Source organism: Chlorocebus sabaeus, chromosome 10 (assembly GCF_047675955.1).
Source record: "Chlorocebus sabaeus isolate Y175 chromosome 10, mChlSab1.0.hap1, whole genome shotgun sequence".
Lineage (NCBI taxonomy): Eukaryota > Metazoa > Chordata > Mammalia > Primates > Cercopithecidae > Chlorocebus > Chlorocebus sabaeus.
The window spans coordinates 112,276,565-112,303,192 of NC_132913.1; the positions used below are offsets into that span (position 1 = coordinate 112,276,565).

The following is a 26,628-nucleotide window of genomic DNA, read 5'->3' on the forward strand; positions in this document are numbered from 1 at the left end:
TTTATAGATTGAGACAAATACCTCCAAACAAGCAACTGTGGGCCACGTGCCCGTAATTGCTAACAATCTGTCAATGAAAAGAGTCAAATTCTGTAAAATACTTGAAGAGATTTATTGTGAGCCAAATATGAGTGACCATGGCCTGTGACACAGCCCTCAGGAAACCCTGAGAACATGTGCCCAAGGTGTTTGGGCTACAGCTAGGTTTTATATGTTTTAGGGGCACATAAGACATCAATCAATACATGTAAGATGTACATTGGTCTGGTCTGGAAAGACGAGACAACTGAAAGTCGGGGAGAGGGGCGCTTATGGGTGGATTCAGAGATTTTCTGATTGGTGATTGGCTGAAAGAGTTTTTATCTAGAGACCAGGAATCAATAGAAAGGAAATGTCTGGGCTAAGAAAGGGGATTGTGGAGACCAACGTTCTTATTATGTAGACGAAGCCTCCAGATGGCAGACTTCAGAGAGAAGAGATTGTAAATGTTTCTTATCGGACTGAAAAAGGTGCCAGACTCTCAGTTGATTCTCTCCTGGATCAAGAAAAGGACCTGAAGAGGGAAAGGGGATTCTTTACAGAATGCAAATTTTTCCCCATAAGAGACAACTCTGCAAGGCTGTTTCAAGACATGGCAAAAAAATACATATATATTTGGGGGTAAAATATTTTGATTTCTTTCTTTATCTCTCATGTGATGTTATGCCAGAGTCAGGTTGGAAAGTAAGCCATGTTATATAGGGTTAACTAAAACCCCTCTGATGAGACTGGTGTGACTTTCCAGGCCTCTGAAGAATTTGGGCAAGAGAAGAGAAAAGGTCAGAGTTTAGTCCTCAAATTACATGCTTACAAAACGCTGGCCTCCATTTTACCCTCATTCACAAGCTGGAGTGTGTGCATCTCTAGGTTCAAGATGTCACCCTTGCTGCTTCTGGGACATCGGCAACTTTATCCCCTCCCCACAGAGGAAGCAGTAATCATCTGTTTGACAGCAGCCTCCATAACCTGCACAATGCTGAAAGTCACTTGTTTCCGAGGGAGCTATGCTAAACATATGATATTGAGGGTTTTGCCTTTCCCATTTCTTCACTCTAGGGCACTACATTTTTTTTTTAACCACTGCCTGGTGAGTCTCTCCTTTAAGAAATATTTCCAGAGCTACAGCAAACCTTAAAAGCAGTGGTTTTAGTGCATTTCATGTCCTACACATACCTAGAAAAAAACTGGTAACCATCTTGTTCCTGTTATTTCGGTTTACTTACTGGTCATGGTATTGTCTAACATCTGTAAGAGTTTGGGGTTAGAAAGTGCATTTTTGCCTCGAATTATAGGTAAAGTTTGTGATCTGTGCTGCTTATGGCCTTCATGACTGGAAGTGGAGTGCATCCTGAAAATGAAATAAGAAAAGTGATTAGGGTTATTTTAGGGATGTTACAGCCAAATAACACTTGTTCATTCAAATGTTCTAGATTGAGTCAAACATTAAAAACTAGTTTGGAAAGCAACTTTTTATTACAAATATTAATTACAGGTGACATGATGAGAGGGACTTTTTAAAGTACTTTTGGAGAAATTTTATTTAAGCCAAAATAGCGTTCAGAAGGATAATCTATAGAATAACAGATCCTTGAGTGAAATCTATTCAAGCATATTCATTATTGTTTATGAAATAATGGGATTCTATGAATGTTAAGTTGGCTACTGGCTGATCAGGAAGGCACAGTGGTGGACATTAAAAGGTACAATATTGTATAGCTCAGATGCATCAAATTATTTTTAAAGAGATAAAGTGTAAAATCGGGTTCTAAAACAACCCTTGCTTTCTGAGGTATTTGTATTTGGACATTCCTGTTGATTTGTCATTTCATTGGTGTCATGTCCACAGGGGGCTGACATGTGATGGTTGTGGGAGGTAGGTAGTTGAAGGACTTCTGTGCCTCTGTGCTTCCAGGGCGATGACAGTGGCCTGCAATGACTCATTCAACACCCCATGGCATTTCCAGCTGGGAAAAATAAGCCAGTGTTACTGTGGCAGTGGGAATATTTCCTACTCCTGACTTTATCATTTGGCCAAGGAAATAGGTTGATAATTCTTGGGATATGTGCTGTCATAAAAACAGTTTCGTAAAGAAAGCAGCATTTGAAAATACTCTGAAGTATTTCCTAATTCCTCCTTTAGGCCTTAACCTAAAAATGACTCTTTCTCCCACTCTTAAAGGCTGTTTTGGTTCTGGCTAAATCAGAAAACCTGGATGGGTGGAGGCCCAGGAGATGTGACTTTGGCTTTCAATAGCCAGGGGAGCCTGGGTCATTCCTGCAGCTAGGAAGAGTGAGTGATTCCTTGGCTGTAGGCCTTAGGCATTTGGATTGGCTTATTTCTAGGTTTTGAGTGTAGTACAGACTGAACTTGTGGAGGAAAGGCCCTGGTTTCTAGGAGGCGAGGGACAGAAATGGCCAGGACCCATCCAGATGTTTCAGGAGCAGCCTGAAATCTAACCCACCACCCATCTACAAAACTTGAGTGACCTCAGGTGGCTCACTATTATTATTAAACATGGAAACTAATTTTTTATTTTCTTCTATTCTGTTATTATTTGCAAAAAATGTCCATTACATTTTTTTTTTTCATTTACTTTTCACAAGGGGGCAATTTCAAAGGATTCCCATGGAGGGAGGCAAAATTTATTTTATGATTTATTTGCAATGTATTACTTTCATATTTTTTTCTAAAATCCTTTCTAAAATATTCATAATATATATTATGATGATACCTCTGGGAAGAATAAATCAAAGTGGGGATAATTTTAGCAAAGAATTCTCATTTATGAGACCCAGAGGAGCTCTAGGTAGAATTTCAGGGCAAATGTTTCCCATTGGTTAGGCTGGTGAAGGATGACTCCAGGTCCTATCTGCTAGTCAAATCAGTCTAGTGACTAGGAAATCTAAAGTGAGGTTATGGGACTATCCATGCTTCCTCATTGCCTTTGACCCTTTAAGAAACAATTTCAGCTTCAAGAACATTGCAAAAATATTATAATTACTGAAAAGCCTAGGGAGACATGATCCCACATTTTGGTTTGTCACTGGAAGATTAGCTAGCATTAAAAGAGGCATTTATTTGGCCTAGGTCTCAGGTTTCATTAAATGAAAATACTCATTAATGTTCAGTCTATGCAAGGAATTGTGCTCTAAGTGCACACATATATCTTTGGTCTTTACCAGCCAGTAGGGCAGACAGTAAAGTATCTAGGAAGTTTTTTTAGATAGACACATAGTTATTTGAAATCTGCACTTGGTTTGAATATATAAATAGAAATATGTGTGTATGTGTGTGTGTGTGTGTCCTCTGACATGTGCATATACAGACACACACACAGAGCTATATATAATTTTAAATACCAAGCAAATGTGACATTACCATTGTGACAAGAGACCTGATGTCTGGCAGGAAGGATTGGATCCTTTGAGAGTTCCATTGTTCTGGGTGGACTGCACAAATTTAAATGCAGCAGCAATTTTTCTGCAATGAAAATGGAAGTTTTAATCATAGCTCAGTGTTTGTAATTTACATATAAAAATGAATGGCAACTGACAAAATGATTACTGCACAATGAAATATTTCACATGCTGTGAATTAGTCAAAAATAAAACCCTGTTTTCCTTTGGAAATCAGAAATTGGGATTTAGTGAAGGTGCTTCAAACATTGTTATCTCATAAGAAAATGATGACAGTGCTTATTCCAGATTACTTTTTTCTTTTAGTTCACTGGAAATGTCTTCTGAAATAGGTATCTTCCAAGTTATATCTATATAATGATAAATTCGTTCTGAAGATACATGAAATGTGGTTTTCTTTCAAAAATTTGTGCTTTTGTGCTTTTCTCCCTAGATAACATGAACTATTCCTAGATCTACAATGTGTATGAGGCAATCTTCAAACTTGTGTGTCTAATGTGAAGTCAACCTAACAATCCTTATTTGCATTTTAAGATTTCTAACGTATATTTATAACTCTAACCTGATATGTTAATACATGTCATATGCTTTTTAAAAGACCAGATTCACCTATTGGAATTTAAAATTATTACCTTATTATGTTGCGTTTTCCTAGGTATCTGAAATTTTGAAGACAAACGCTAGAAACGAAAAAAAAAAAACCACGTTCTAATTATTCATATTCTTTCATTATATAAACTGTTCATCTAAGTATATTGAAAGAAAAATATTAAATTTTCTTTAAATAGTTCATGTGTTATTATTGATAACTTACTATATCTTGAATGAAACATGGTATAGTGGACTATTTAGAAATTTCCAGAAAAAAGTGTTATGTCATCAACTCTAAAACTTACTCCAAGATGCTGAAGAAGTCAGACACCTCTGGACTGGGAGCTCTCTGCCAGTAGGCAATCAGAGTCTCTAAAAGGAAACACCACGTAGCATGAGAATCTGCAGGTTTTCTTTTTCCTTTTTTCAAAAAAATTAATTTTAAAGAGTTCTATTTACCGTACGAAATCGTTTTCATAATGTGAAGAAAACACATCAGGAGACTCCTGGTTTCTGCTTGATCTAACTTGTCGAATCGAAGAGTTGAGCCAATCAAAGACAAGGGTCTTGGGATCTGGGAATTCAAGAACCAATCAGGATTGAGTGAGAGTGAGTGACATCTGCCTTGTAATGATCAGTAGGTTTGAGAGGGAAGCCGTACCTTTTCACAGTTGTCCGTCTTCTCACTGCTCTTCTCATTGGTACTTGGATTGGAGTCAAGACTTGCTAAAGATGCTCTGGAGTCAGCATGGTTTACTGTAGAAATAGCTATTGATGAAAATGCTGTAAACACAAGCCACAGCACACATATGGGAATGAGATGTATGGGCACACACACACACAAAAGCTTCGCATGATGAACCAAAAAGATGTTGATTACTGAGGTGGCAGCAGTGTTGTGAAAGACCAACATAACAGCGCCTGGGACTGGCATTCAAGATAGCTCTTGTTTTAAAAATGCTTTAGTAAAAGTTCATAAAGATACTTTTGGGAAGGAGCTTTCAACTTTTGATTGTTTATGAGAAATTGAAATGACATTTCCAAAACAGTTCTTAAAAATAATCCTTGAAGTTGAAAATCCATTATATTTTAAAAGGCTGTCTGCAGTGAAAACTTAAAGATGGTTTCCAGAATAAAGTAATTTGATAACATCTAAGTAGGCTGCTCCTCAAGCCAAGTAATAATGAACACTAAGTAGAAGAGGAAGTCACTGGATGGAATTCAAAGAAATATGTAAAAAGACTCTGGTTGTATAAATGTAGTATACTTTGCCACATAGATTATGCATAATAAATTATGGACTGAGTAAAAAGCACAATGATATACAATGTAAACATGGATGAGTGTTAAAAATAAGTGATCTCAGAAGATCTCAAGTACCTGCTATGGAATTTAAAACATCTTTAGAAAATGATGTATCCACAGAGTTTGCATGCTTCATAGCTGTCTGGCTTTGAAATCCGCCATTGGTGCTTAGATCATCTCTAGACCCCTGTATTCAAAGTATAGTAAAGATTAATGGGAATCACGGTATTTCAACATTGTTAACCCACATATGCCATCTTCATTACGCTTCCAATTAAGTGATATTTAATTTGTTCTTTTATATCCCCTCAAAGGTTTTCTGCTAAAGTAGGCAGTGAAAACAAATACAGCCAAAACCATACTTGTAGTTATAATTTGATTTATGTGACTTTTTTACAATGTTGTAGAAACAGTCTTTTAGATACAGATATGTAGACCACATGGCTGGATTGGTTATGGATATATTCATGGATCACATTATGGATACCATTATTACCATGAGTTATCTTATGTACATTACTATTATTGCCAACTACATTTTATTTTAATTATTCTATTTCATTATTTAAGAGGCAGGAACTTACTGTTACTCAGGCTAGAGTGCAATGGCATGATTATAGCTCACTGTAGCCTCAACCTCCGGACTCAAGGGATCCTCCTGCCCTTAACCTCCTGAGTAGCTGGGACTACAGGTATGTGCTACCATGCCCAGCTAATTTTTAAAATTTCTTATTTGTAGAGGTGGGGTCTTGCTATGTTGCCCAGGCTGGTCTTGAACTCCTGGCGTTAAGTGATCCTCCCATCTTGGCCTCCCAAAGTTGCTGGGATTAGAGATGTGAGTCACTATACCTGGCCTACAACTACATTTTAAATACTTATTGTTTGCCAGGCTCTATAATAAATGTTTTCTAGTATACAATTTAATCCTCATAAAAGGACACTGTGATTTAGGTATTTTATTCCATATTTTAATGAAGGAAATGGAGTCTTAAGGAGGTTGACTAACTTATCTCCAGCCACCCAGATAGTCACTGATACTGCTGGGATTTGAACAAGGTAAAAAAAAAAAAAATCCATGGGCATAGCTCCTAACTCCTAGATGGTAATACCTTCATTAGATACTGGATTCAGCAGTGGGTTATTTCATTTGAGATTAGAACACAGGCAACAGATCTCTAGTGGATTGTGTGTAGTCACTGTGGTGCCTCCGTGGAGGAAGGATTGTAGTCACTCCTGGGTTGTGACTACAAATAAGGCACTTGGCTATTTGTTCTGACACCAGGTGGGGATGTAGGTAATGTAGACAGTGGTAGGAGAAGGTGTGCACTGAGGAAGGGGCCATGATTGCAACAGAGGAAACTGAAAAAGCTGGAAAGAATTGGAAACTGATACAGAGAACAGAGGGAAATGAAAGCCTAATGTTGAAGGGTGGATCAGGTGGAAGGCTAAAGGGACATATCTGGAACAAATGACCCATCGATGTGAGTATGTAGCAGAAAGTGTTGTTCAATGCCTAGTATGTTCACAGATGAGAAGAAATGGTTACCTAGGGCAAAAAATAATTTTAAAAAGACAAATTCCTTATTAACATCGAAATGCGACTTATTGTGCAGACGTACCTGATTAGATGTGTTGACAGTAAAAGGATACAGGTCCTTCAGATAAATCCTTGGCATATTGTCCAGGAGCATGCCATACAGGGGCATGTATAAACTTGCTATCTGGGCCTGCTTTCTCTAGGTGAAAAGGTAGCCAAAAGAAATGATTCACATAAAAATCAATAGGCTTGTCGGTTTCATATGCATTTAATGCAGTGAGCCATTAAATGGTGTTTAGGGAAGGGAGAAAGGAAGATCACTTACTGGCTCTCTGTATCGATCATCAAATGAATGCTTAGCCATTAGATTTTTTAGGACAGCTAAAGCTAAGTGTCTGACATCTTGGTCTTCCTGCAGGGCAAAGCCAACTTCTCGGAGCAGAATTCCAATTAAGAAGTGTTTGCGACAAAATTCATTTGTGACTGAATATTCAGGCATATCTTCGCGAGGAAGGAAAATAACTCATGTTATTGAAAATCAAATGATCACTTTATAATTGAGACAGATATACCAAACAACTACCATCAACTTCTTTCACCATTAGGAGGGATTCAGGAATACAGTCTTGCTACAGAAATGAGGTGTGTTGTATCCTCAAGGAGCATTCAGTAAGGGGACTATTCTGTGTATACAAACACAAATACGGGTACAAACTAACACACAACATCAACTTTTGAATCCCATAATACAGCATATTTACAGGATTACAAGAGCTGAGAGGGGAAAACACATTTTCTGCTTAGAGGAATCAGGATATGAGTAGGAATCCATCAAGATGAGCCTTTGAGGATACTTAAAATTTGGAGGTGCAGATCTTTATGGGAACAGACGGAGGCAGTGGAAGGGACAGGAGGCTGGGAGAAGCCATTGGATTTTCAATGGCACAGAATTCTGAAAGCACAGGTATGGAAGGGAGCAGGTATGGAGGGGAGCACGGGTATGTGGGAATCAATAAGCACAATGGCTAAAAGAGGAATGGTGAGAGAATTAGGCTTGAGAGGCTGGGGCTAGATGATGGAGAACAGTACAATTTCCTTAGCTGCCATCTAGGTCCCTCTCCATTTGTATTTAATTCTGTAAGAAATGTTAACACACGGACAGCTTTGAGATCAGTGCCCTGATAAAGCTCATGCTTTACTGGCTTATTAATATGGTGTGGCAGGGTGTAAATAATTAGACTGTGGGGAGATGTGGGGTGAGGGATACAGTACAGGACATTGTAGCAATGGGGGAGGGAGGGGGCAAGTGACAACGTGATATCTGGACTGGGGTAGCAGAAACCGAGTGGAAAATCACTAGGAAAAGTTGACTTAAGTATGTGAGGGAGCAAGGGGAGAGAAAAGGCACTGCCAAATTTTGAGCCTGAATTATAGAGAAAATGTTAAAATTTCCAGCAATAGTGGATTTATTCAAATTGTCCAAAGTGTTTTTCAAATGTAACCATTAATAGTAGTACTTGCACCTACAAGAAAACATAGGGAGAAAGCTCTTTGACCCTGGCATTCACAATGATTTTATAGTATCACCCCAAAAACACAGTCAATAAAAGCAAAAATAAGTAGGATTATATAAAATTAAAACGTTTCTGGACAGCAAAGGAAGCAATCAACAAAATGAAAAAGCAAACTACAGATTGGGAGAAAATGCTTGCAAACCATATATCTGATGAGGGCTGATATCCAAACTCTACAAGGAACTCATACGACATAATAGCAACAAACAAACAAACAAAAACCCCATCAAGTTTTAAAAATGGGCAAAGGATCTGAATAGACATTTTTTGAAAGAAGACATACAAATGGTCAAAAGATACAGAAAAAGTGCTCAATATCAGTATCACTGATCATCAGGGAAATGCAAATCAAAACCACAACGCACTATTACCTCATACCTTTTAGGATGACTATTATCAGAAAGTCGAGTGAGAACAAGTGTTGGTGAGGGTGTAAAGAAAGGGGAACCCTTGTACACGGTTGGTGGAATACGTTCATTATAGAAAACAGTATAGAAGGTCCTCAAAAAAGTAAAACTAGAGCTACCATATGATCTAGCAATCCAACTTCTGGGTATATATCCAAAATAATTCAGATCATTATATTGAAGAGATACGTTGCAGCATTATTCACAATAACCAAGCTATGGAAACAACCCAGGTGACCATCCATAGATGAATGGATTAAAAATGGTAAATACATGCAATGGAGTAGTATTCAGCCTCAAATAAAAGAGATAAAAGGAAAATCCCACCATTTGTGACAATGCAGGTGAACCTAAAAGTTATTATGCTAAGGGAAATAAGCCAAACACAGAATGACAAATACTGCATGATCTCAGTTAATATGTGGAATCTAAAGAAGTCAAGCTCTGGTGGACAATAAGAGACTACTTAATAGGTACAAAGTACGTTATTTGGATGATGGATATCCTAAAAGCCTTGACTTCGCCACTATGCAATCTATGCATGTAACAAAATTATACTTGTACTCCGTAAGTTTCTACAAAAAAATTAAAGAAGTTAAACTCATAAAAGCACAGAGTAGAAAGATGGTTGCCATGGGCTGGTGAATGGGAGAAATGGGAGGTGGATTTTAGTCAAAGGGTACAAACTTTCAGTTATAAGATGAATAAATTGTGGAGGTCAAATATGTGGCAATCGTTAATAATACAATATTGTATATTTGAAATCTATTAAGTGAGTAGACCTTAATTATTCTTATCGCACAGACATAAAAAACAGAACTATATGAGGTGTTTGCTTGATTGTAGTAATCATTTCACAATGCATACATATATCAAAACATCATATTTTCCTCCTTAAATATATAAAATTATTATTATTTTTTGAGACAGAGTCTCGCTGTGTTGCCCAGGCTGGAGTGCAGTGGCACGATCTTGGCTCACTGCAACCTCTGCTACCAGGATTCAAGCGATTATTGTGCCTCAGCCTTCCGAGAAGCTGAGGTTACAGGCGTGTGCCACCACGCCCAGCTGATTTTTCTATTTTTAGTAGAGATGGGGTTTTGCCATGTTAGCCAGGGTGATGTTGAACTCCTGGCCTCAAGTGATCTGCTTGCCTCGGCCTTCCAACGTGTTGAGATTACAGGCGTGAGCCACTGCGCCCAATTTTTGTCAATTTTACCTCAATAAGGCTGGGGGAAAACAGTAATACTAGCACCCGTGTATACAACCTGCTGTCTGCTAGCACTAGGCTAAGCACTTTATGTGCATTATCCCATTTGATCTGCAGGACAACTCATAAGGGAGGTATGATTAATATAATTAACTATTAGAATATTCCAGTTCATAAATGACCAATAGCAAATTAAACATACTGACTTTTTTAGTCCATAAAGAAGCTACTGAATGTGGAAATTCAGGAATGCGGAAGTTCAGGAGACTAAAATCGTAGGGCTTCAGGTTAAATAAATTTCTCAGTGACACAGTAATATTGAGGATCCAGGAATAGAACACAACTTTTAAATTCCCATCTATGACTACAGAAAAGGTTTGCCTAGACCATTTTAAGTTACTAACCCATTTCAGATAAAAATAAACTTGTACTAATATCCTCTGTCTTAACAAGATTGATCAAACCAGACTGTGGTTTAGCAAAAGACACATATCAAATAATATTATATATATATATGGGAATTTCATTTATGATACAAGTTAAGGAAATTTCAGATGCTTTGGGAAATTAAAAAGTATTTCTATCCTCTGGAGAATAAAATATGAAAGAATTGAAATTAGGCAATCATTAAACTATCTGTGACAAGAAAACAATTCAGTCAACTTTTTGAATATTTTATTATATGATATTAAATATATGAATATTTATGAGCACCCAGAAGCTGGAAATTTATAGTATATATAATTGTCAATATTATTGGATTACTAGGTGGTTATTGATGCTTAGATAAGGTAATATCACTTACCTGATGCATGTAACTCTTGAGTTGATTCTGAAGGTGTCAAAGGATCTGAATTTAATATAAATAAAAAGTTCAGATATACACATATACATACTCAGATACATATATATTCATTATGTGTAGTTTATACTGAACAATTAAACTATATTATTTAAAAATGTGAGTCTTCAGTATTGCCAATTTTCAAGGAGAATGTCTTAGGTTATTTGTTTCCTTTTTTTTTTTTTTTTTTTTTGAGATAGAGTCTGACTCTGTCGCTCAGGCTGGAGTGCAGTAGCACGATCTTGGCTCGCTGCAACCTCCGCCTCCTGGATTCAAGTGATCCTCCTGCCTCAGTCTCCCAAGTAGCTGGGATTACAGGTGCCCACCACTGCGCCTGGCTGATTTTTGTATTTTTAGTAGAGACGGGGTTTTGCCATGTTGGCCAGGCTGATCTCAAACTCCTGATCTCAGGTGATCTGCCTGCCTCGACCTCCCAAAGTGCTGGGATTACAGGCATGAGCCATCACACCCAGCCTATTTGTTTTCTTAAAAAAGAGTCATGAGCAGAATTATTCTAATTGTTAGCCTTCTACTTGAGCATCTATTTTTCTATCAGAACTTTGCCTGCTATGAAACATATTTTTATGTCCATTATTTATAGTATCAGACCTACAAAGGGACTATCAGGATTTTCTCTGAGCTACTGAGTAGTAGTAAGTAATATAGTTTGACTCTGTGCCCCCACCCAAATTTCATCTTGAATTGTAATCCACACGTGTTATGGGAGGTACTTGGTGGGAGGTGATTGGATCATGGAGACAGTTTCCCCCATGCTGTTCTCATGACAGTAAGTGAGTTCTCTTGAGAGCCGATGGTTTTAAAGTGTGGCACTTCCTGCTCTCTCCCTTTCTCTCTCCTGCTGCCATGTGAAGAAGGTCCTTACTTCCCCTTCACCTTCTGCCTTGATTGTAAGTTTCCTGAGGGCTCCCCAGCCATATGGCACTGTGAGTCAATTCAACCTCTTTTCTTCATAAATTACCCAGTCTTAGGTAGTTCTTTATAGCAGTGTGACAATGGACTAACACAGTAAGCAATTGAAATACAAATGACCAAATAAAGATTTGGTCATCTTGAATATCTCAATCAGCCTGGCTAACCAATAATAACTTGTCACTAATTTATAAAACAAAAATAAATTCAGAACAAAGTAAAAACCTTAAAACATTATTATCTAATATACTATTTCTACCCTATTTTCTATGAAATATGCTTCATACATTAGAAAAAATTGGAATAATATTATATAGATTATATTTAAGATTAAAATGGCAAAACTTTTATAGGCTTGATAATGTAATTTTCCCTCCAGAATACTAGTGTAAGCTAATAGGTTAAGGAAGTACAATGAGGCTCTCTACCAATCTGAGTGTTTGCGTTTATGAATATCAAAGCAAATATGCCTCTCGGCTGGGCCTGGTGGCTCACACCTGTAATCCCAGCACTTTGAGAGACTGAGGTAGGCGGATCACCTGAGGTCAGGAGTTGGAGACCAGCCTGGCCAACATGGTGAAACCTCCTGTCTACTAAACATACCAAAATTAGCCAGGTGAGGTGGCACACACCTGTAGTCTGAACTACTCAGGAGGCTGAGGTGGGAGAATCGCTTAAACCTGGGAGACAGAGGTTGCAGTGAGCCAAGATCACGCCACTGCACTCCCAGCCTGGGTGACAGAGTGAGACTCTGTCTCAAAAACAAAACAACCCCCACCCCCAGAAAAAAACTATACCTCATAAATAGTTTACTCTTTGCTTGGTAATAAAGTATTTCATGCTCCTAAATAATTTTTTTATTTTATTTGCATCTTGATGTTTGATTAGTTTTTGATGTTTACGTGGGTAATACTCTCTACCATAACACATATGTATTTTTATATATAATATTCGTAAATTATTTATATAGTACTTCTCCTCCCTGTAATTTTATGTCTCAAAATCAAAGGAAAGCTGTCTTTTGGAGCCAGCAAGGTGCCTCTAGGTTCAAATTATTTGATTTACAATCATCAGGTTTATAATTTTGTTGGCCTTCTCTTTAATAAAAAGGGAAACACACAAAAATTGAGGAATATGCAGCTGCATTCATCACCACATGCCAACAACTTCTTTGCATTTTAATTTAATTCTGATTACCTGGGTCTGATACCCATGTGACAGCTTCAAACAAAATTATGACTGAGGAAACAGGAAAATAATAATAAACAAAAGGTAAAACGAACAAACAAAAGCATTCACTTTGCAGGAACTGATGAAAATTCCGGGAATTTTATTACCTGGAATGTTTGCTGATCTTATGGGCAGACACAAAGGAATAAAGTGTTCATGTTGACATACTTCTTGAAGAAAATCAAATTTATACTGACACAAAGTCTGAAAGAGAGGCAAACTAAATGACTATGACTTACAGACCAAGAAACTGAATAAAAACAAACAAACAAAATCTGCACTTGAATCTTATCCCTAAAAAGAAAAAGTAGTTACCGTACACTTGTAGGACCACTAGGTAATTAAGTTGAAAGGATTTTGTCCCCTCTGAACTGTAGTTAAGCTCCCTACTTTTGGAAACTGGTCACAGTCTCCTCAGGAAATAATCCCATTTGTAACCTACGTGTAGCTTCTATGAGATAAGATCTTACTGAGTCATATTTTGTAGCTTCTTTTAGCATGTATCATGACACATTTATTCTGAAAAAAATTTCTGCTGTAACACAGGCACAGAATTCTCTCAAAGACTACACTCAGATAATGTAACAGACCTCTACAGTGAGCTCCTGCCATCCAGAGCTAAGACAATGGTGTGTATCACATAAAATTAGAGTGAAACTCTGTATGCTACATGTTCTCATAATACATTATTTAATTTCTCTTTCCTCCCTGCCCTTGGAAATAAGTCTGTCTTTCCAATAATGTTTGAGTTAGACAGAGATAAATGGAGTCCAGGCACGGTCAAAGTCCACTGTAACACAGAAGTCAAGAAAAGCCACATCAGTAGGAAAAATTAGCATGTTCCTAACTGCTCTATTTTTACTCTTTTGCATGCTAAGTAACCATGTTTTAAGACTAAGTTCGATGATCATCATTATATTCACTAATCTCAGCTCACAAAATAAAATATGTCCCATTTACTCAGATATTTTAGAATTGTATCTTGTGGCAACTTGAGTTAATAATTTAAAATGCTGCCATTTCAAAAAGGATAGTATTTGACTTAAACTTTTGTACATCAAAGTGAACAGGAGCATTATTAAATTATATTTTACCTATTTTACACTGAGAACATTCTGTTTGGTCTTTGAAAAGATATAATTTAGGTCTGATGCAATTAAATGGATATTCTGCAAATTTCATGCATGAGAGGAGCACAAATAAAGAATATACTTTCAAAAAAATATTTAGAGGGAGAATTGGATTTTCAAAACCAAATGACATAAAATCATGTAACTCCGGTCAAAAGTAAATCTCCACTGCACCCCATCTCCCAAAAATAATGTTTAAGCACCTAAGCATGACATGAAAAGCTGTAAGAATCTCATTGTTTATTTTTGACTGGTCTAAATCCATTGTTCTTTTCAAATACCTAGATAATTTCCCCTTGAGGACTGGCCGCCTTCACAGTGGGTAAAGGATAACAGAGAATTATTAATTCATATGCCCTGTCTTCCCTCCTTAAGAGGCAAGCATGTGACCCAAAGCAGGCTGCTCACACACTTCCTCTATGGAAGGTGAATCTGAAGCAGAGTGTTGAGGGGAGAAAATGGCTTCAGTTGATTCATTTAAGCAGATGCAGCAGCACCCTGGCCAAATGGTTCTTCCTTTACAATTATTGTCAGGCCCCACATAACATTTTGGTGAAAGACAGACCATGTATACAATGGTGGTCCCATACAATGAGAACAGAGCTATATAATGGAGTAGGATATATACCAGCTGGGTTTGTGTAAGTACACTCAATGATAATCACACGTTGATGAAATTGCCTAACAATACTTTTCTCGGTACGTGTCTCTGTCATTAAGTGACGCATGACTGTATTCCTTGTGCTTGAAAAGACTTGGCCCCTGCTCTTTTCAAAGCCTGCTTCTGCAGCTGCTTCATCAATGCTATTTACTCCCAATACCTTCCCAGTCAATTCCCTTTTGCTCAAATTGGAGTCAGTTTCTGTTGCTTGCAACCCAAAGAACAGTAATTGATCCAACTTTCATCATCTGGCCCATTTCCAGTCTAAGTTCTCTCCAGCGTATGTCATAACCATAGCTCAGTGGTTCTCAAACCTGAGAGTGCGTAAGAATCACCTAGAGGTCCTGTTAAAACAGACTTCTGGGCTCCGTTACCGGCATCTGTTCCCAAGTGATGCTACCTCTGTGGTCTAGGAACCACTGCTCTAGAGTTCTCTTTACATCTCCCCAACATATACCCCTGTTTGGGTAGGGCATTCAACTGTCCCATTTTGCCCAGGACTTAAAGGTTTCCAGGGAAGTAGGACTTTCAGTGCTAAAACCAAGCCAGTCTAGGGTAAACTGGACTGTAGGAAATGTAGCTACAAAGAGCCATTCTCTTCACCACCCACAGGAAATAGAAATGAAATGTAAACACTTTCATTCCACTCTCCTTTGTCCGCATTAAGGGAGGACTTGGTAGGCATACTCAGCAGATGAACCATTAAAAGGCTGCCTCTCCTTGCTGTGGAAATCACTTTCTGATACAGAGAATGGATAGGTTAATGACTTAAGCAGGTATCCACAGAGGCTACTTTATTTATTTACAATGCCATAGTTTAGAAAATGATCACTCCTGTACATGGTTCTTACCTTGAGGTCACCGGAGGAGAACATGCTGATGTAATTGTTGACCATCTTAAACACATATCCTCGGTCCATAAACGTAAAGCAACGCTAAAATAGATAAATTCTAAATTCAAAAACTTTTACTTGAAGAATCTATTAAGTAAAGATTTTAGAAAATATGATTAAATATATTGAGGTAAAATAACACTGAACTAAATGTGTTGTATAATTAGGTATTTTAGAAATCTCCTAGTCATCCACATATGGCAACTAAAATAACTAAAATTTATATTAAAAATGAAAATGAAATGAGGCAATATACTGACAGAGAATAGGTACATTTAAAAATTCAGAAGAAAACAGAAAAGTTGAAAGAAAGACAAAATGAAAGTATAACTGAACAAAACACAAATATCAATCAGAAAGCTACAAATCTAGATTTACTGATTTTATAAAATGTCACTGGAGCTTTGCAATGAAATATTATAGCCCCTTCTTTTTTATACAGAAAGCTTTAGCTTTCGGTTGTCTACTTTTTTAACCACTTAGTTACATTTTATTATTTTCTTTTAGTAATTCTATTTCACGCTTCTGGGGTTGTAGATCTTCTCATGTACACACTGGGTCATAATGAGGAGTGGTAGAGATGGGTCAGGAGAGCCTTTTAAATCTCACTGGGCCCTTTCAACAGAGTAGCTCCTCTCCTTACCAGCTGAGGAAGCTTGCATTTGAAGGCCGAAGGAAGGAGATCCCAAGATTTCTATCAGTCAGCTGCTCACTACCTTTCTTATTCTGTGGTCAAATTCTCTTTACTGTATCAAGGAGAGTCTTAAACAGTAAGTAGGCTTGGAGGAGCACTTGCTATCTCTCTAAAAGACGGATGGTCCTGTAACCAGTAACCAAGCTACCGTGGCCAAAGACTGCACAGGCAAAGTGTGGAGCAGGAGGAAGGGACCATAGTTCCCAATGTAGGATCTGGGGAGGCACTAGAGCAGGTGCCTCCTGTAGTGGATCTGCAGCTCATCACTTGGTGTGTGAGTCTCATTCTATTCACCCACGTGGGTGTGAGTAAACATGGTGCTTGGGAAAATTCCACAGCTAGTGTGGAGTGCTTCTTTCTTGTCCAAAGAGTCCAGGATGGTGCATTAAAATGGCTTTGCATTTCTTGGAATCTCTCGTCAATTTTACTCACAACTCTCTTTTCTCAGACAGGACTACACATAAAATCTTGCTATGGAGAGTGGACCAAGTGAAAAGTCTCCTCTTGAAATACACCTGTGTGTAAACAAGAGCTATTTTCTCCAAAGTTGTTCTTCAAATTGTTAGGTCATTTATATTGCTGTTTTGTTTTTCCTTTCAATTTTTCTTTACTTTCTTTTGAATTTTTAAATGTACCTATTCATGACTGTGTTAGTACATGGCCTCATCTATATTTTCATTTTAAATATAAATTTTAGTTCTTTCAATAATTCTTCATTCAGTAAAAAGTTAATGGCTTCCGAGTCCTCACATGTATCAATAGAATAGTGGGAGAGAGGTAGACACCACAGTATAATCATAGCCTAAAAAGACAGAGCCAAATGGGGAGGGGGGAAGGAAAGGGGCTCTGGTGCCTTCTGCACTGAACTGGCTCCTGGCACCCGTGTCCAGTCCCCCAGGCTCTCCATTTGCAGGAGGAAGTCCCAACCTGGCCACCCTTGGAATAGCAGGGGCCCTGCCTCATCTTGCAGAGGAGAGGAAGACCAGCCAGCACATCTCTATGCTCTAGAAACTTCCCAAGAAAGAGAAGGAGAAAGGAGCCCTCGGGAAGTCTTTGGCAAAGATGCAGGGCTGTTTGACTGCATGAAGGAGGGACTGGTGAGTCCTGTCTTTGAACTAGTCCAGAGTAGGGATGGTGACTGCTACATCCCAGAGACTATGGCAGCTACTCTGCAGATAAGGCCTGTGAACTTTGAAGGAGACCTGTCTCCAGCACTCATAAATGGGGATTGTGGGGAGAAAGTGGTGCTGGGGAGTAGAAGAATCAACTTGAGGTTTCTTGACTGTGAAGAAAGACTTTCTATGTGGTCAGCTTGGCATCCTCTTTCCAAGGGGCAGTGAGGGTGAAAGGGGGTCATTCCTAGGGTGAAAGGTCTCCAGAGTCAGCTGTCTTCCTGCAAAAACCCCTCCCTCAGGTCTGGCTTCACCAAGTGTAGTGTGTCCCTCTTGCCCTGGGCCCCCTGAATCTGATCTGTTTTAGCATCTTCTTGACCCCCAGGGGCAGTGGCTCTCTTGCTTATGGCTGAGGCCTGGAGGGGCCTCTCTCATTTCGTTTTAAGATAATTTATATTCATCTTTTATATTAATAGAAAATAAATTGTAGCAGGTTTTGGTAAACTATGGCCCATGGGCCAAATCTGACCCACTGCCATTCTTTTTTTAAATAAAAGTTTTATTGGAACACAGTCACACTCAATCCTTTACACATTGTGTATGGTGAATTACTGTTTTTGTGCTGCAATTGCAGAGTTAGGTAGTTGTGGCAGAGACTCTGGCTTATAAAGCTGAAAATATTTAGTATTTGGCTCTTTACATAAAAAGTGTGCAGACTCTTAATTTGGAGGATAACTTATACCCTACCAAACTTTTTTCACAGTTTGGTTGAATCAACTAAGGACCAGATATTCTAAATTATCTGTTAAAATATATGATGATAAAAAATGTATTTATTTTATTTCACCAACTGTGAGAGCAATGAGAATTTTACTTCACAATTGGTTGGGAGATGAGTTATGAACCCTCACATTTCAAAACAAACCACATTCATGTCTTGTCCTTTCCTTATATAATTTACAAAACCACTGCCCCCCACCCATCCCATTTTCTTTTTCACCTTGGACGCTTTTCCTTTGCCCCCGTATTAGACCTTTAGCTCATGTGCCACCAGCAGCAAATTTTGCACAGAGGAGCTCTATGGAAAACATTCATTTGTTCCAAAAGCACAGACTATTCAAGCCAAGTAGAGGAGATGTGAAGGGTTTTCCCTTTTTAGAGACTTGCTTATCCATCCTTATCTGATATTTAGAGAGAAATACCACAGATGTTTCTTTAAACATATTTTGCTAACAAACCAAGTCTCTCTCTAATATTAGGTGATTTCCAAATGGTTTTCAAAAGCTCATTGAAACAAAGCAGTGGTTAGTCAGGCAAAAGGGCTAAAAGATATGGCTATCCAATCAGGAAAATAAAAATCAATGAATCTGTCTTTGCTCCCATCTTGGTATTGTGCTTCATAAAGAGAGTGTCTAAATAGGTATGTTCAGATAAGTAGAGCTGTGACCCAGGTGGGTGGCAAAAAGAAAAATGACAAAAGCTGCATTCATTTGAATCCTATCTACTTCACTGAGAGAACAGTTGAGAAATGTACCAGCTTTTTGGCATAATTGATGAAAAAATATTACTTTCCCATAATGTGGGCTAAGGGAGGCTACCTTTTAATGCAGAACATTTTTACATGCCCACACACTGGTTCCCAGAGGTTCTTCTTGATTCTTGGAGACCAATTTTGAGCAACCCGTGGAGTGACAATAATATTTTAATTGTTAAATGCCAATGTTGACTAATTCACAGTAGTTGACTGCTAATGTAGACTTCAGTAACAAAAAGAGGTAGCAGTCATTTGAAGCCCCAATTGAGCAAACAACTACTGTTTGCTGGAAATATAAGAGATTTATGACATCAGCACTGGGAGTGGGCTGTGTTGAGCAGCTGAAAATTCAAATGTATTGGACTTGCACCAAATGACTACATTCAGTTTTACATTTTCAAAAATCACTTTCTTTTCCTTTTTTTTCTCTCCTAGTTCAAATGATTCATCTAATAAGTGTTCCAATTTTGTTTTAACTTTATGTGTCAAATAAATGCCATTAAAACTTCAAATTAGTAATAAGGAGGGCAACTATGGGGTCTCTTCCCTTTTTTAGAGACTTGCTTATCTGTCATTTTTTTATAGTTTAGGGAAGAATATTTCACATGTTTCTTGCAATATATTTTATTTGCAAACTGAACTATATAGAATTCTTTCTAAGTTTCCTAGTAAACAACTAGCATAGCAATAAACTTTATTCCCATAGGTCTTAAAACGTGGTAGAAAACTACAGGAATTTCCCCCCCCCCCCCCCCCGTAAACTTTTCCCCTTTAACACTTATCATTCTTGTCTCTTTCTGGAAGCAAGGAAAAAGTTAAAATCAGAGACAAAACCTTAAAGAAAAAAATAAATTCAGGGTAAGAACACATATAGTGTATAATTTGAAATAGTTTTTAACACATTAAAAAAGAAATTAGGCTGGATTAAAGCTCTCCACTGACAAGCTGGGCTCATTTTCTACTATAGGCTTTTCACTGTATATTATTAGCATTTATTTATACCCTCTCACACCCACCCATAAGTTCTGGTGACTACCATTAGGAAACAAGTCAGATGACTTCATAAAGGTTACAGTAGTCAAGAGTTAGACATAAGAAGGAGGCACAGAAAACTATTATCTTTCTTTTTTTTTTTTTTGAGACGGAGTCTCGCTCTGTCGCCCAGGCTGGAGTCCAGTGGCACGATCTTGGCTCACTGCAAGCTCCGCCTCCTGGGTTCACGCCATTCTCCTGCCTCAGCCTTACGAGTAGCTGGGACTACAGGCGCCCGCCACCTCGTCCGGCTAGTTTTTTGTATTTTTTAGTAGAGACGGGGTTTCACCGGGTTAGCCAAGATGGTCTCGATCTCCTGACCTCGTGATCCGCCCCTCTCGGCCTCCCAAAGTGCTGGGATTACAGGCTTGAGCCACCGCGCCCGGCCAGAAAACTATTATCTTTCTAACTGCATGCGTCATCTGTTAAATGGTATACTGTAATTATGTATCTTAGTTTTTTCTTTGACTTTGCATCTTTCCTCTCAGCTCAATATAAATGGTTGTAACCCAATGAAATATAACTAATTTCCATACATATCCAGTTTAGTAAGTAGTTGCTCAGTGCTTTACTTGATAATTTTTCTTTCATGGGATCAGTGTGATCTTTTCATAATGTAAAAAACAGCCTGGGTCAAGCTTGGTGGCTCATACCTGTCATCCCAGCACTTTGGGAGGCCAGTCGCTTGAGCTCAGGAGTTTGAAACCAGCCTGGGCTACGTGGCAAAACCCCGTCTCCACAAAAAATACAACAATTAGCTAGGTTTGGTGATGTGTGTCTGTGGTCCTAGCTACTCGGGAGGCTGAGGCGGGAGGATCACATGAGCCCTGGGAGACTGAGGCTGCAGGGAGCTGTGATCACGCCACTGTGCTCCAGTTTGGGTGACAAGAGTGAGATCCTGTCTCGAAAGAAAGAATAAAAAGAGTCTGGAGATAATAAACAAAAATGCTAAATTCCTGAAGGTTTTCAAAAAGTGGCTATTTGGTATCACTGTCAGACCTAAAGCCATTATAACATCACTTTCAAGGGCAGAAATGCCCGAGACAATATTACTGTAGTGCAGCTTCCCTTTTAAAAATTTCATTTTTTCTCTTCAAATATATTTAGAAGTACTATGATTTGACTACACTCAAATGGATACTTTGCTCTAACCTTAGTTTTCTTTTTTTTTTTTTTTTCCTGTGAGACGGAGTCTCACTCTGTCACCAGACTAGAGTTCAGTGGTGTGATCTCAGCTCACTGCAACCTCCGCCTCCCAGATTCAAGTGATTCTCCTGCCTCAGCCTCCCGAGGAGCTGGGACTACAGGCATGTGCCACCACGCCCAGCTAAGTTTTGTATTTTTAGTAGACATGGGGTTTCACCATGTTGGCCAGGATGGTCTCTATCTCTTGACCTCATGATCCGCCTGCCTCGGCCTCCCAAAGTGCCGGGATTACAAGCGTGGGCCATTGCACCCGGTCCTCTAACCTTAGTCTTTATTCAATAAAACTTCAAATTGGAAAAAAAAATTAAAAAGTATTTCAAGCAGGAAAGATGTATAAATGAAAGTTTTCATCTAACAGTGCTAGTTTTGATTTTTCATCATACATGAAGATGTGAACTGATGAACGTTTAGACTATCTTGCATCCACGAACATGGGGCCTTGAATAGAACTGTGATCTCATATAACTGTACCTTGAGAAATCTGGCAACGCTGTGGTTTGCTCTTCTCGTTTCTTCAAGTGCATCCTTGTATTTCCAAATCACATGGTCGGATAGGACCATGACAAGATTGTCCAATTCATTTTGGTAAGATTCAGGAAATCTCTGAGGCCGGGGAAGCTAAGGAAAGAAGGGATTATTTCTTTATAATGTGGCATGTGAAATATTAAGCCGAGGAAATATCAATCGAAAGATTTACTTTATTTTATAGGTCATCAAATAAAAAGAATCCTTTTGAAAACTTGAAAGCAATAATAAAATAGAAGCCTTTTAATTTCAAGGTCATGATTTCCATCATTTTTATTTAATGTTTCCTTCAATTTTGGTCAATTAAATTTTCACCTTATAATAAAAGTCAATCATAAATATTAATTGCAAACTATTGAAACAATGTAGCAATGTACAAAGTAAAATGTGAACCTTTTCTGTGACCTGTCACATCTTACTTCCCCTCCTTCCCTCTCAGGGAATAGCTACTATTAATGATTTAATGAACATTATTCTAGATATTTTGGACATATAGTTCTCTATTTCATTTTATTTTATTTTATTATTATTTTTTTTTGAGATGGAGTTTCGCTGTTGTTGCCCAGGCTGGAATGCAATGGCATCATCTCAGCTCACTGCAACCTCCGCCTCCTGGGTTCAGGCGATTCTCTTGCCTCAGCCTCCCGAGTAGCTGAGATTACAGGCGCCTGCCACCACACCCAGCTAATTTTTGTATTTTTAGTAGAGACAGGGTCTTGCCATGTTGGCCAGGCTGGTCTTGAACTCCTGACCTCGGGTGATCGACCCACCTTGGCCTCCCAAAGTGCTGGGATTACAGGTGTGAGCCACCACACCCGGCCCCTCTATTTCATTTTAAAATAAACTATTTTGATTTTTTTACAACTAGGAATTCCCGCAATAAACAACTCTAAGAAATTAATAAATGAATAACTGAATGAGTACAGATACTGGTTTGAAATGTCCTCTGATACATGGTGAGTCCCAGCTAGTTTTAACTCCCTGGTCCTAGTATAAGACACAGTTAAGAGGCACCAGTGGAGCCTCACAAGTCAAGATAAAGAAGGGCTTGGCTGTGAGATGACATTACATCCACTGAATAAAGCTCTATGGATCCCAAAAGACCATTTCAGGTCCAGAAATCCATCCCTCCTGTTTGGACTCCTGCATATGAAGAGAATGTTTGAGGCAGCTGAGTTCTTCCAACCCAGACTCTGTCCCCCGCTTTTTTTTTTTTGGAGACAGGGTCTTTCTGTGTCACCCAGACTGGAGTGCAATGGTGTGATCTCAGCTCACTGCAACCTCCGCCTCCTGGGTTCAAGTGATTCTCCCACCTCAGCCTCCCAAGTAGCTAGGATTACAGGTGCCACAAATAGCTTGGGGAAAGTTTACTATGAATGCTTTGGTGTCAAAAGATAATATCAGGGCTGGGCACAATGGCTCATGCCTGTAATCCCGGTACTTTGGGAGGCTGAGATGGGTGGATCACTTAAGCCCAAGAGTTCCAGACCAGCCTGGGCAACATGAAGAAACCCCATTTTACTAAATATATATCATTATCTATCTATCTATCTGTCTATCTGTCTATCTATCTATCTATCTATCTATCTATCTATCTATCTATCTATCATCTACTATCTATCATCTATCTACTATCTCTATCATCTATCATCTATCTGTCATCTATCTACTATCTCTATCATCTATCATCTATCTTCTATCTATCATCTATCTACTCTCTATCTATCATCTATCTATCTATCTTCTATCTATCATCTCTCTCTCTCTCTCTCTCTCGCTCTCTCTCATATTAGCTGGGCTTGGTGGCCGTGCTTGTAGTCTCAGCTACTAGGGATGCTGAGGTGGGAGAATCACTTAAGTTGGGGAAGTTGAGGCTGCAGTGAGCTATGATTGTGCCACTGCACTCCAGCATGGGCAACAGGAGTGAGACCTTGTCTCAAGGAAAAAAAAAAAAAAAAATGGGCCAGGCATGGTGGCTCATGCCTGTAATTCCAGCACTTTGGGAGGCTGAGGTAGGTGGATCACCTGAGGTCAGGAGTTGGAGACCAGTCTGGCCAACATGGTGAAACCCCGTCTCTACTAAAAATGCAAAAATTAGCTGGCCGTGGTGGCATGCGCCTGTAATCCCAGCTACTTGGGAGGCTGAGGCAGGAGCATTGCTTCAACCCAGGAGGTGGAGCTTGCAGTGAGCCAAGATCGTGCCACTGCACTCCAGTGTGAGCGACAGAGTGAAACCCGGTCTCGAAAAAAAGAAAAAAGATGATATCAGGTCTTTTCCCACTGTGATGATGAGAGATGGTTATGAGAGTGAAAGGTGCAGCGCTCCTGAAAGAAGACTAGGGTGTGAGGGTTACCACTGAAGGGGGTCATGAAAAGCATACCTCTATCGGGGAAGACAAACTGCTGGACACAATCATGCTGGCTATTATCAGTTCATTTATTCTTAGGCTGCTCACAGGTGTGTTTTGTGACCTGTCTATACAAGCAGATGCATATTGGTAGGAACTAGAAGAGAATTTTAGTCTAATCCACTCTTCTTACAGATGAGAAAACAGGCACTGAGATGTGAAGCGTCATTTTCATCAGCTAACAAGTTAGTGACAGAGCAGGAATTTCAACAGTGAGGTTTCCTGACCCCAGTAGAGCTTAATGACAGCGAGATATGAACCATTTTTATCTTTGTGTTAGATTTTCTCTGCCTCCCAGGTAGGAGGTTCTCATCTCCAGAAGTGGAAAGCAGATACAGCAGAAAAGCAAACACAGGATTTACGAGTTAAGAGTTATGGAACTCTACAGACAATTAAAGGTCCAGCAAGGCATTTCTGTCATGCAAAGATCAAGGCCGTGGTTAGAAAGACCTGGGGCCTAGAGCATAGATGAGGACCTCAGGATGGATGACTCTGAGGAAGTGGATCTGCATACTTCCCTGAAGCCTTAGTGCTGGCAGAAGTTTAATTCCTCCCCATTAAGTGTCAGCACTCCTCCCATGCAAGATGATATTGCAAAGGCTTCTCCCTGCTAGAAATCAGGCAAACCCTTGAGGAGTTGTCCCGCCTCTCCTTCTAGTGATCAGGACAATACCTGGAGGTTAAATCCTAGCTTAACCCAGCTGGGGGCTTGCTGGTCCTAAAAAAAGCAAGAAAGAGAATACACCCAAAGGGACTATAAAAATTAGCTAGCATGTACCTCCAGGAGGTAGGGCAGAACCTCTGCAATTGGACATTGAGGATGTGGGCCAGAAAGTAAGGGCAGGTGACTTAGAATGCATTGACATGGAGGTGCTTTTTCAGAACATGGGATTAAATAAGGACTCACAGGATGAGCAACTCACTGCTAGGGTTGCTCTGAGAATCTGGAGATGGCCTACTTTAAGCGAAGTGGAAATGTCTGGTTGTCCTGGCAGAGGATAGAGGAAAAAATAAAGAGGTGGAGAGAGATGGATATGTGGGAATGGATATTAATTGAGACCAGAAGATCCACCAGCGTATCAAGTTCCCCAGGCAGGCCCAGAAGACAGCATGCACCACAGCCATCAAGAAGGTACTGGGGACCAATATCATTAAGAAAGTCAGGGGCGTTTCCCATCTGTTGGCAGGAGCAGCAGTCACAGCGTTGGCTCATGAGCAGCCGTGGGGATCAGGGATCACCAAAACAACAGAGGCCATGTGCTGTGCTTAATCTTAGGAGCCAGGAGGCTGTGAGTATCATGACAAATGGCAAGACTGGTGGGGAAGCCAAGAGGGACCGACTCTCAGGGAGTTGTAGAGCTAGTTAATGATGCCTGGAACTCCTAGGGACAAAAAAGACAGCAACCAGCAGTGGTGGTACATCGTATTAACAAAGAAGGCAAGAATGGGCAACTGGAAGATGAGGATGTTCATTCTAATGAATAGTCATGGTTCCTTTCTCTGTTCCTGGACCTGAGTCACAATTCAGATCTGGTACACATTGACTGAAGAGGTGATGGAGTCCCTAAAGGAAAGCCCCTGCTGCAACAATGCAGTAGGTACATAGTGTAATGAGTCTATCAGTTCTCCAAAGGGCCCTGTAGCCATTTACTCAGGCTACTATACCCTGAGGAGAAGGGAATACAGTTCAAGGACTGTTGGACACAGGATCTGAGTTGACACTGATATCCAGAAATGAAAAGCATCACCGTGTCCGCCCTGATAGAGTGGGCACTTACAGGGATTAAAAGTGGAGTCCTGACTAAAGTTCTGTTAACAGTAGATCCACTGGGTTCAAAGATCTCCCCCAATAGTCATGTAACTGGTCCCAAACGTATAATTTGTATTAGTAAAATTGGCATTTGGAGTAACCTTCCATGGGGTGCTTGGTCTGAGGAGGTAGCCTAGAGGGAGAGGCCAGGTGGGAGCTTCTGACGCTGCTTCTCCCCCACCAAAAGAGTAAATCAAAACAACATCACTGTACACCACCAACCCCACCTCACGCAGCATTGTTCTGATTTACTCTCCACGTGGGGCAAGGGCAATGCCAAAGGTCTTCCCTTGACCTTACCCACAATGGGGGCTGAGAGAAATGTGTGTGGAACTCAGGTGATCTACGTGGCTGCTTCTTGGTCTTCCTCACTCCATTGTAACTGTGAACGGCCACATGTACCAACTCTGGTGTGAGTAGAGTATGATGACCCGAGGCCGAGACCACTCTAGAATGAGGGTTTGGGTTACATCACCAGGTGAGTCACCAAGACCTTCAGAGCTGCTAGCTAGGGTGAGAGGGATCTAGAATGGAGAGTT

The 26,628-nt window shown here is 39.5% G+C and overlaps 1 protein-coding gene across 9 annotated transcripts in view; it reads right to left on the reverse strand.

Moving 5' to 3' along the window:
• DOCK10 (dedicator of cytokinesis 10) overlaps positions 1-26,628 on the reverse strand; it is a 275,677-nt gene that overhangs the window by 36,781 nt on the left and 212,268 nt on the right. For 7 of the 9 annotated variants that reach the window (XM_073020108.1, XM_073020106.1, XM_007966462.3 and 4 more), the window contains exons 28-40: positions 21,818-21,964; positions 15,727-15,810; positions 13,192-13,288; positions 10,886-10,930; positions 7,215-7,390; positions 6,972-7,088; positions 5,428-5,539; positions 4,709-4,830; positions 4,507-4,621; positions 4,353-4,419; positions 4,089-4,136; positions 3,419-3,520; positions 1,263-1,387 (exon numbers count right to left, since the gene is read on the reverse strand). In XM_073020108.1, coding sequence (XP_072876209.1) covers positions 1,263-1,387; positions 3,419-3,520; positions 4,089-4,136; positions 4,353-4,419; positions 4,507-4,621; positions 4,709-4,830; positions 5,428-5,539; positions 6,972-7,088; positions 7,215-7,390; positions 10,886-10,930; positions 13,192-13,288; positions 15,727-15,810; positions 21,818-21,964 — 1,357 coding nt within the window. The remainder of the gene's footprint in view (positions 1-1,262; positions 1,388-3,418; positions 3,521-4,088; positions 4,137-4,352; positions 4,420-4,506; positions 4,622-4,708; positions 4,831-5,427; positions 5,540-6,971; positions 7,089-7,214; positions 7,391-10,885; positions 10,931-13,191; positions 13,289-15,726; positions 15,811-21,817; positions 21,965-26,628) is intronic. The other 2 variants (XM_073020109.1, XM_073020107.1) reach the window with 1 other exon arrangement.